The 11,986-nt window shown below is 39.1% G+C and overlaps 1 protein-coding gene across 1 annotated transcript in view; it reads left to right on the top strand.

Annotated features, from left to right (window-relative positions):
- Positions 1–11,986, top strand: part of INTS12 (integrator complex subunit 12) — a 26,391-nt gene that overhangs the window by 9,951 nt on the left and 4,454 nt on the right. The window contains exons 2-5 of the mRNA XM_019534151.1: positions 4,330–4,493; positions 5,718–5,870; positions 6,867–7,054; positions 11,190–11,349. Coding sequence (XP_019389696.1) covers positions 4,338–4,493; positions 5,718–5,870; positions 6,867–7,054; positions 11,190–11,349 — 657 coding nt within the window. The 5' untranslated portion in view covers positions 4,330–4,337. The remainder of the gene's footprint in view (positions 1–4,329; positions 4,494–5,717; positions 5,871–6,866; positions 7,055–11,189; positions 11,350–11,986) is intronic.

Raw genomic sequence — 11,986 nt, forward strand, 5'->3', positions numbered from 1 at the left:
TCGTTTGACCCCAGTACTCTTTCCTGCCATGGCAGGGGGTCGGACTTGATGATCTGCTCAGGTCCCTTCCAACCCTACCAACTATGAAACTAGCCATATCTGGTTAGATGTGTCAATCTGATAACCAATTTACAGGAATGCAGCCAGGCGGTGTGGAGGGCAGCTCCCTGCAGGTAAGTCTGTGGGGAGGAATGGGCACAGGGGAGGGAAGGGGCATGGGGGGCAGATTGAGGCCTCCACAGTGAGGGAGGGAGTGGGGCAGGGACTGGGGGACCCCAGGCTGGGGCAGGAAGCAGGACATCCATGGGATGAGCATCCCAGTGCTTAAAAATGGCACCGGGGGCGCTTGAACTAAAGCTTGTCAAATGAGCTTTACTTCAAGCACTGCCACCGTTTTTAAGTATGGGGATGCTTTTAACTGGAGCAAAGCTGAAAGGGGTGAGGGTGGATGCAGGCTGGGGGCTCTTAGCTCTTCGCTCTGCTGCCTTTGCCCTGGGAGCCCTGTGCCAGCTGTGTACCCCCTGCCTACCTGGCAGGGGGAGGCACAACTCGTTGCCCCTGCTACTGCCCCTGCATGGCCAGCACAGGGCTCCCAGGGCAAAGGCAGCAGGGCAGAGAGCCCCAAGCCCACAATGAACAGCCCACATCCACCCTGCACAAATCTGGGAAGGCGTATGTCCCCCCATGTCTCCCCTGGGGAGAGCATGCAGCAGCAGGGAGCTGCCCCCTCTCCCCTTCCATGCCTCTGGACAAGCCACCCGCAGCTCTGTCCCACTCCCTGCCCCATATCCCATTCACCACCCTGGCTGGGCAGTGCCCCCAATCCCTGCCCCTGCCACCCTCCCTTCCTTGCTGTGGGAGCTTTGATACCCCTTCCCTGCCCCATACCCCTTCCCTTCTACAGACTTACCTATAGAGAGCTGCTTTCCATGCTGCCCAGCTACATTCCTGGCCACATGCGTGTGTGCAGCCATGCACATGCATGCGGCATCCAGGGGCCCTGGCCAGAAGGCATAATTCATTATATTTATCAGCAAACATTATCGGCCAAAAAAAGCCAATAGCTAATAATGTAAATTTCCCTTTTATTGGTGCCAATCCAGTATTCAACCGATATATCAGTGCGCCTCCATTAAACAGATTTTGAGAGTTGCGTTTTGGGACTTAGGGAACTAAATATTATCTCATTTCTTTTGTTGGCCTGGGCCTAAAACATCCATGGCATAGGAAGACGCTGAACTCCAGTTTCTCATGTCGCGGGCTAATGACTTAAGCTTTACACCATCTTTCTCACTGTTCTCAAAAATCTGGTGTTGGTTACTATTAAAGGCAAGATAAATGAACCAGACCAGCAGTTGGTTTGAGACTGTATGGCAGTTTCTCTGTTATTGTATTCCAGTCAGAGAGCAGTTTATGAAATTTATGCTTACAGGTGACATCTATTTCAAAGTTAGCAACTGATGAGCTTCTTCCTCCTTCAGCAGATGGATATTTTTCCTTCTTTAACTTTAAAATATATGTTTTTAATTGAAAATTCATTTCCAAGCTCAGCCCTTATATACTCAGTTTTAGCCTAGAGCATATTTTAACTGTCTTAAGTATTCCTGTAAAAAGAAGCATTATGGACAAAACACTGACAGATTCTTAACTATGATACTACTAACATGTGGCATTATTATGATGTTAACCTTGAGGCCAGAAGAGGGATGCCAAGCTTTGGTATACACATCAAAGAATTAAATCCAAACTGCACATATTTTTACAGTTTCTTGACAGTGAAGTTCTTAAAAAGCTAACTCCAGAAAGAGATTTATGAATTATTACTGGAAAACAAAACTGTCCCTGAGCTATTTGAATCGATGTGCTAGTAGTCACTTTCTTAGAGTTCTTTTAATTTGAGAAGTCACATTTAGCCTGAAACCATCCTGAGTTTGGCTTGCTACTAACATCTGTTCTTAATGTCAGTAAGTTATATGCAGATTTGTAAACAGGGAAGCTCTCAGAAAAGGAACTTTAAGTCCCTCAAGCGATCCGTTACTCCAGTTGATATGAACTGGGTTTTTCTACTATTTCACCATATTTATATCATTGGGGATTTAACAGAGACCAAGTTATACACTGTGTGGTACTGAAACTCAGACCATAAACACAGAACAAAGAAAAAGAACAGATAGTACAGCGCACAGATCTCAAGAGTGGTCTGAGCAGTTATCTAAGATAGATGTATGAGAGAGGAGGATATCTACTTTCTGCATGCATTGAAATTCATTTTTGTAGACATCAGAGAGAAACTGAGTTGCTTGAGATGGGCTTACACTGTAGTCTTTGCTTGATCAGTAGAGAGCCAGAGTTACTGGTGTTTTGGACTTAGTAGTGGAAGTTTTATGGCCTCTGGGAAATGATTTGACAAGAAGGAAAGATTAAGGAACAGAGAAAAGGTTCTGAATAGAATTCTTAACTCTCTGCTGGGTCCATTGATAAAATCTGTATGAAGTCTATTATGCGGTGAACTCCTTGATGATCTTGGTAGAGTGATTCTCTAGTGTCTTGTGGAAGCCCAGCATGAGATAAAGATTCCTGGAGACTTCTAGGCAAGCAGTAAGGGAGCAGCCTACCTCTGCTGGTGAATTGTCCAGAGGGTAAAAGTTCACCGTCTCAACATCAAAAGGAATTCACTCAAGACCCTGCAAGCTGGAACCAGAGTAAATGTCCAAGCTATGCTTTTGAGGCCTCATGAAAGCTCTTTCAAGAATGTATTCTGAATTACAAAATAAAAAGTAAGACATCACAATCATTTTGGGATGATGATAAAAGGAATTGTTAAAAATACATATTTCTCATGCTTTTTGGAATAGATGAGCAGCCTCAGTTTGCTGTAGCTTTCCTTAGACTGTTGTAATAAAGAGATATTGCTGATATAGAGTAATCTGTTCTCTTGTAGGGTAGGTCTCTCATTTAGTTGCCCTTTCTGGAATTTATGTTGCTGAAATTGACTGAGAAGGCTCCAGAGTGCAAAAATGAGTGGTATGAACCAAGGTTATTTAAAAACAAATGTTACCCCTTTCTGTTCTAAAAGAATTCTATTCAGAACCTTTTCTCTGTTCCATAATCTTTGCAAGTCATTCTTGTCAAATCATTTCCCAGTGGCCATTAAACTAATGGTAAGTCCTAAACACCAGTAACTCTTTTTTTACGGATCAAGTGAAAAGTACAGTACAAGCTCATTCCGTCACTTCATCTCATTTGTGTTTAGATATTGGGGCATTTCATCATCTAAAAAGTTAACAAAAATAAAATTACGTACAAAGAAAATCGATTATCCTAATGTACGTTATTGTGAAATTAGCAACCTACAAAAGGAAGTGCATATGCCATTTTAAACTTAGTATGTCTTCTGAGAAGAGGAAACCAGCAACCTTTTTTGCTGTTCTTGAAGTTGCCAGCCATTCTGAATACAAATAGTGAGATTCTGGAATACATGTTCCATGTGCATATAATTTTTGGTAGTGTTAGTGTGATTTTGTAGCTGTGATGGTCCAGGAATTTTGCAAGAGACAAGGATTTCTTAGAGGGATATCTTTTATTGGACCATCTCTCCCTCTCTCTCTCTCTCTCTCGACACATGCATACACACTTCTGTTGCAGGTAGGTCCTTATATAGAGAGAGACATATATGCACATACATACATAATGTATATATCTATACTGATATCTACCTAGATAGATATTGATACAGATATGTATGTATGTGTGTGTGTCTCTCTCTCTCTCTCTCTATGTGTATATATATATTATGTATATGTATATGTAGACCTACCTAAACTGCAGCAGAAATGCACTGCGCAGCAGCTCGTTTGATCATGCTCTTTTTGCCATATACCGCCCCCCCCAGCTGATTGGCAGAGGGGCCTGGAAGCCCCACCAGTCACCACTTGCTACCTATCAGCCGAGGGACCAAAAACGTGGTGTTAAATATGCCGCAGTTTTTGCCTCCTGCTTTTTATGGGCCGAAGGGCCCCAATGACCCCACCAGTCACTACTTATTGGTCAGGAGACAAAAACTGCAGCATATTTAAAACCACAGTTTTGCCTCCCAGCCGATAAGTAGCAAGTGGGGCTGATGGGGCCCCTCTAAAAATCAGTGTCAGGGAAGTACACAGCAAAAAGGAGCTGCTGCACAGTGCACTTCTGTCATGATTTAGGTAGGTCCCTATATATATATTTAGATATACTCGCACATATGCCTCCTCTGAACTATTCTGTCTATTCTATTGCATGAGTTATACTGCATGTAAATAATGTTCTCTTGTTTTTCATTTTCCTTCAAAGAGGCTGCTATGGCTGCCACAGTGAACTTGGAACTTGATCCCATCTTTTTGAAAGCCCTTGGCTTCCTTCATTCAAAAAGTAAAGATTCTGCTGAAAAGCTAAAAGCTTTGCTTGATGAGTCTCTGGCGAGAGGAATTGATTCAAGCTATCGTCCTTCACAGAAGGTATTATCATTTGTGGAACATGCAGGTCATTTTACATGTGTTGTTATCGCTCCAGCTATTTCTGTTTTAAGTTTTCTAGATGAAGGACTAAAAGAAGTGGAAAGAAATAAACAGACTTGTGGAGTAACCATGTTGATTGCTCACCTTTAACACAGCAAGGTTGATCCTACTGTTGTTGAAGATAATGGCAGAAATTCTGTAGTCTTTAGTTGGGGCAGACTCTGGATCTGGAAGACAGCTGTTTCTTCTTAAGTTGGAAGAGTTATGAATTTGTAATGTATTGCTCTGCAGTCACTTTCTATTCCTGTACCATATTGGTCATCTGAAATTAACCAAATTGATGGATTTATCAACTTTTAATTAAAACTAAATGCCCATAAAGTGCAGATTAGTTATTGTTGTTGGGGACAGATCTTAAAGGAGTTAAAAACCCGTTTTCTGCAAATTCTGTTGATTTTAAATTTGCATGGGGCAGGTAGTGACCAAAAAAAGCTCAGTGTTTTAAAGCTAAAATAATTTGTAGAAAAAAACCAGCTAAAATTTTACCAGTATATTTAAAACCACTAAAAATATACTAATTAGAACATTAGAAAGAAAATGCTACGCTTTACTGGTCTGCACTGACACATGGATAACTTAGGTTAAATGAAGTGTTATAGTTAGTTCTTCCCTAGGCTAGAGGGAACTTCAGTTGCTCAGCTTTTGATTCTCACACATATAGCTGTAATTGATCACTCATTTACAACCAACCTGCTTGTTATTCACCACTAATATTAATACATCACTGGTAAGAACTGTTGATATGAATATTCAGATTGACTCACCTAAAAGGTAAATACTGGCCAAGATTAAGCAAAGGCCAATATTCTTCTCTTTGAAGGAAGGAAATATTGATGTTCACTGACTACAGAAATCATCTCCTTTTTGTTTTCATACATTACATTTTGTCTTCAAAATTATCTGAAAATTTTTGTTTGTTATGGTTTTCAGTTTTACAGATTTAAAATTTCTTCCTTTGAAATTAATAAACCAAAATGAACATGTGCTTAGGGTTTTGTTTTGGTTTGGTTATTTTTGTTAAACTAGAACCCTATCTCTTGAAAGGTGTGGGGGGGGGTTTTGTAGAAGTTACTGGAGCCAAATTAAACTTATTTATTCATGTATGTGATTTGATTGGTTACCATTGTATTAGGTTTGTCTTTAAGTCGTCTTTTGTTTGTTTAGGAAGTGGAACAACCCAAAGTATCTATTACCAAACCAATCTCCAGTAAGCAGGAGCCTAAAGCTTCATCCAGCTTGCCTTCAGGCAACAATAATGGCAAACCTACTACAACAGAAAAGGTGAAAAAAGAAACTGAGAAAAGATCTGCTGATAAAGTAAGTCTTAACAATTAAATAATTTGCAGTGAAATTGGTTCTGTTGGTGCTTGAATTTAAAAATATTGTAACAAGAAGCAATTTGTTCATGAAGAACTTGGCAAATTTGATTTATTTTTAGTTAAGGCCATAGCTCACCTGTCCCATTAATTAGCATCACTGGTTAACACAGGACAGACAGCATAGTAAAAATTTCATCTTAATTTTACATAATTTGTAATACATTACTACTCTTGGGAAGAGCATAATAGAAATAGTATGCCGACCTGTCTCTCTCTTTTTTTTTTTTTCTCAAGATCCCTGAACTTTTAACAAATCCTGAGCTGTAATACAGAGAACTCCTTAAACTACTAGTTCAAAAATGTTGTGGTGGCAATGAACAGTATCTGTCTAGGAAAGCATATCGTGTAGATGCACAGTTATATTTTAACTGCTGTATTTCTAAACCAGGGTTGTCCAACTTCTAAGTGCCTGGAGGCTATCCACCCAGGGGCTGCACTAATCCAAGCCATGGGTCGTAATGCTACACCACATGCATGGGCAATGCCCCCCCCTCCCCACACACACACGGGATCCTTTATCTAAACCTCATTTGACAAGCACCCCTGCAGCCATTTTAAAATGTGTTGGGGCTTATACACATGATGGTGAGGCCACGCTGGAGTGTTCCAATTAGAATGCAGAACAGACTCAATTAATCAAGTCTGCTCCAAACCTTCGAACGAGAACCTGAACCAGCACATGTATAAGCAGCCCTAGAGTCCACAGCTGGAGCAATAAGACAACAGCTGAGTAGGAGCCTAGACATGCGCATCAACCCTTCAGAGGTTGCATGCAGCCCAGGGACTGCCAGCTGAACAATGCTGTTCTGAACTGTTTATGCCAGTTGGTTGCTCAGATAAATGTTAATAACTAACCTTTCACGTTTTCATCTTCTCTCTGTGTGTGTGTGTGTGTGTGTGTGTGTGTGTGTATGTACGTGTGAATGCTTAACAGATTAAAGGGGAGATAACAGAAGGAAGTGACATTCCAAAAAAACCCAAGCTAGAAAAGCAAGAGACTCGCTCCTCCCCCATCACAGTCCAGACTAGCAAGGATTTGTCTATGCCTGATCTGTCCAGTTTTGATGAAACCAGTGCTGATGATTTTGCTATGGAAATGGGGTTGGCCTGTGTTGTTTGCCGGTAAGTGTCGTATGCTTCATCAAACATACCCTCATACCTTTCTTACAATGCAGTTTTTCAATGAAAAGTGATTGTACAAATGAATTGTATAGATCTGAATTTGCTGTCTCTCAGTGTTTCCAATTAATTACATTTTTTAGCTTGTTAATAATTTTCATCTTTATTCTGCAAAGCATTTAAGGACTTCAATTGAACATAAGCATGGGCATAAAATTAATTATATGGTTAAGTGCGCTTCCTGAATAAGAATGCTATTCTGAAATATGGAGCCTGTAAGAAAAAACATATATAAATGTTAGTGAAGCAGAAATAAAGTCTTGAGGGAAATCATTTCTCATAACAATGTTGAAATTTTTGCCAGAGTGATAAAGACCAGACCTCTGCCCTTCTTTCAGAAAAGACAAAAAATAAATTGAGCATCTTGTATATAGTTAAAAATATTGATTTGTGATTAGAAGCTGAACTTAAAAAGTGAATTGCTAATCACAAGCAGTTTTCTCAAAAGTTAGTTCTCTTCTGAGATGATTTTTTTTTAAATGGCATTTGTAGAGTTTTGTGCGTATTTTATTTCTGTAACAGTTTGCAGTTGAGAGAAGTATTTAGCCATGTTAATCTAACGTCAGGCAGAAGTTAAGAGGTATAAGTTGAAAGTTAGTGATATAAGGTGCCACACTGTCCTTCTTTCTGCCTAATTTGTAGTTGGTTTGCCCATAAAAATATGTCTAGCTACCAACTGAGTATTTATCTCAGACTTAAAGACAAAAGGGCTTCTTCCTGACTTTCCTTTTCTGATGCATGATTAAACATTCTTAGATTGGAATTTAATTTTAAAAAAGAATCTGTTGATGACTTGCAAGCATGTTAGTGTTAATATAACAGAAAATTAGCAAAAGTACTTTTTGAGTACATACAAAGAGTAAGAAGGTTGGTGTGTGTGTGTTTCCCCCCCCCCAAACAATTTTCAGCTCCTGTTGTGTTCATAGAGAGAGGGTATCAGATTTACTAATGGATAAGTTATAGTTGTCACATTTTTAAACCATTTAATAAGGTTTCATATTTCAAATCATTGTTGACTTTTTTTCCCATTGTAACAACAGTTGCTAAAAGTTTGAGGTTTTATTAAAGACAGAAAAGGAAAACTTCCATTTAAAAAATACACCTTTTTACTTTTAACTGTGTTGCATGTTTTATAGGGCCAAGCCTCCTAATATGATAGTCATTGTAGATGGTATCAGTTGTCTTATTGGAGGAAGATGGGGGAAGAGTTCAGGTAGTCTATAACTGTTGCTTTGAAGATTGATCCAGTGTCTCTTAAGACGAAATACAACATAATGCACACAGAAAGATAAGAGAACAACAAAGAAAACGTATCACTGCAGCCTCTTGCACTGGCTTCTTCCCACAGCCTTGCTGATGGAAGCAAATAGGCCTAGTACATGGTCATGTCAGTCATTCTAAGACCTGCCAAACTTTTACCAGGCCATTTAAGGCATTGCTTCTAGCTGGCCTGTCTGGGCACAGTATATTGCAAAAGAACAACCTTTTTTTAGATAAATGACAAAAGAAGGAAGAGATTAGGGGGGAAAATAACATTCCATATAAAGGGTAAAGTAGCACATGAACCCAAGATTCTGGATTTGTTCAGGACGTAGGTGAACCTATTGGAGGTGTTGATGTTACATGATTCCCTATCTGGCTCGTTCTAGTCAGGACAGTTTCAAGATAAGGACAGATAAAGGTCTGGTGGTATCCTAGTGAATTCCAAGTCTCAGAAGACAGTGGGCAGGGCAGCGTGGCTGGGAGAAGCAGTGGTAGCAGCAGCAGTGGCCTTGGAAGCACTGGCCTGCTTTGAACCAAACCGGGCTGATCCAGGCCACTGTTGCAGAACCTTGCTGACACCTGACAGAGAACAGGCCTCATTGCAATCACACTTCAAAATATCAGAGGCATCATTGTTTCTTTACTACAAAAGCAGCATTCTTACATGTTTTACATTGTATTTACATATCCCCGAGTTCCTTGCATATCTTACCAGCACTAATTAGTGCTGTCTTTAGTCCAAAAGTTTATTTGAGGTTTACTGAAAAAAAAAATGTTTTTTAGGGCCATGGTTTCTGCCACTTTTCAGTTGTCAACTTGTTCTATGGCTTTTACAATGTTTTAGTTTAACTACTAATGAGAACTTCAAATTCAAATGCAAAATACCAGGAACCCAAATTATATTATTTATTTATTCGCAGTATTAATTGGGATCTCTGGTGCTGGGTAAGGACACTTTTTCTATCATGCACACTACACAAGCACAGAACAGAAAGTCGTTTGCCAACTTACGAGTGTTACTCTTTCTTATCGCATTTTATGGACCTGGAAACTCGAGTACAGAGAGATTAAGTGACTTGCTTAAAGTCGCACAGCAAGTGAGTGCAAGCCAACTTTAGAACTGAACTGCTCTAACTCTCAAATGATTGAATTGACAACTAAGCTTTGCTTATTCACTTCTAGAGCTAGTCTAGAGTTAGGTGTGAGTATGGCTTTGCTAAGGGTACAATTGGGAATTCAGAGTGAGTAGATATGTTGTTGTTTACCCCTCTTTTCCTTTTAAATAGTCAGAGCAAGAGTATGGAGGTACAGAGAGAGGGCAATTTAAAAAAAAAACACGCCCTCTCCAAAAGATGGATTTGCAGGTGTTGTTGGTTACAGGGCATAAATGAGTGTCAAATAGAAAAATTTTGCAGGTGACACTGTACTCCTTTCAAAGATAAAGAGTTTATGAAAAATTCCTATTACCTTTGCAAGAGCAGACTTCTAAACTTTAATGAATAAATTGATTTCATCTTCATTTTTCAAAGATACAAAACCATTTGGGCTGTCACTTGATTACAAAATTAGTTTAAAATAAGTCTAGCATTGACATTCCTTGGCATGAAAAGTGTATTTTTTTTGTAATCCACTGAAAATTGTCCTTTTATAGTTTTAGAATATGGAAATTAGTCTGTTCCCTAGTGACACGTAGTTGAAACATCATTGTTTGTTCTGACCCAGTTTTTTTTTGTAACGAATTGGGTTCTGATCCATCCTGAATCCAAATAGTATGCACTAGAATTTCAAAATATTTCCTCCTTTAATTTTTAAATAGACCATTTAAAAATATATATATTTTTTCCAGAAAATGTTCCAACAGCCATATGGACAACATCTTCTGACTTCATTTTCTTGTTATATAAAAATATAAGGTATTACCTTTCCCCACCCGTCCACAAATAGAGTTTCCATGGTTACCTAGTTACCTGCTCCTTGGGGATATGAGCAAAAGCAGCTTAGCAATTAAATAGCCTGATTTGTCATCTAAAAGAAGAAATCATTAGGAAAATGGTATTTGGCTAATTCACAGGCATACTTCCAGTCATGTGTATATGACTAATTTGTCATTTATACAACTTGATTCCTTTCACCAGAGGCCCAAACAAAATTAAGTCCTCATCACCAGCTTACATGTTTGCTTTGAGGCATACACATCCAATTTTTTCCATGGTGTGGGTGTTATCTGCAGTTTCTAGTGTCTACACGTGTTGTGTAATAAAAGTTACTGTTTGCATGATGACGTTTCTAAAATCCTGAAATTGAAAGCACTGTTACTGATGATCGTCATTTGGACGTTATTGTAGTCAAAGTGTATTGCTCAACAACTTATAATGATGCAAATATGAAATGGATGATTGTACAGCAGTATTGGGGTGGACATGTAAATATATAGATAGTTGTTCATAAAGTCCACTCTGCAAAGCCAGGTACATAAGATCTTAATGTCTAATATAAAACTCAAGTAGGAAAATAAAAACAGGACCAGGTTGGATGAGATTATTTTTTCAAGTCTGTAATACCATAAAGAAGCAAAAGGGGGGACACACCAAATGATTTTGTCCTGTAGAGGTAACTTATTTTAAAATATATTTAAAATAATATAAACTTTTTTCTGTAGAGAACCAATTTTAGAACAAGCCAGACTTGTTCAGAAGAGTCTATGTAATAGAAAAGGAATCCATTTCATTTTTCCAAATACAGAAAATGCACGTGGAGAGAGAGCATATTTTTAGTTTTTATTTCAGTAATTTTTTCTCAACTGTTTGTCCTGCAGGCAAATGACAGTTTCTTCTGGGAATCAGTTAGTGGAGTGTCAGGAGTGCCATAATCTCTACCACCAGGATTGCCATAAACCTCAGGTGACAGACAAGGAAGTGAATGATCCTCGCCTTGTGTGGTACTGTGCCCGCTGCACCAGACAGATGAAAAGAATGGTAGGAGTCAGTTTTTTGTCTAACATGAGTGGTATCTGAAGACAGCAATTCATATAGGTTGTTTTGGTTTTTGTTGTTTTTTTAAAGAAAAAGGCAGAAATCTTTAGAAGGTTGTTGAGGAATCATTTTTCAAAGGTGCACGTTCTTTTTGCTGCTGATTTTTCTTTTTCTTAACCAGAGAGTGTCAAAGAATGTGCTTATTGAACAAAGTAGCATGCTTATTGAACACCATTTTTAACATTACATAAGTGAGACACGGTCAAGTTAATTTCCTCCCCACTAATAAGCAGTGCAAGAAGAAATTAGGCTGATTTGATTTCACGCTCATTTATATCACCAGTCTGCTGAATAGTTTTGTAAGTTTTTTCTTTTCAGTTTTAGCAGTGAGTGAACTGATTTTCTGGAACTTGACAATAACAAAGGATAGCAGGCTTGAGACCAGATCATGTTAAGCAGTGAATATCCTTCACTCTCAGTGGAGCCAGTGGAGGCTGATGCCACATATTTCATAGTTTCTAGGGTCAGAAGGGACCTGAGCAGATCATCTAGTCTGACCCCCTGCCATAGCAGGAAAGAGTACTGGGGTCAAACGACCCCAGCAAGATGTTCATCTAACCTCCTCTTAAACACCCCCAGG

The sequence above is a fragment of the Crocodylus porosus genome, unplaced genomic scaffold (genome assembly GCF_001723895.1).
Source record: "Crocodylus porosus isolate Cpor-Errol unplaced genomic scaffold, CroPor_comp1, whole genome shotgun sequence".
Lineage (NCBI taxonomy): Eukaryota > Metazoa > Chordata > Crocodylia > Crocodylidae > Crocodylus > Crocodylus porosus.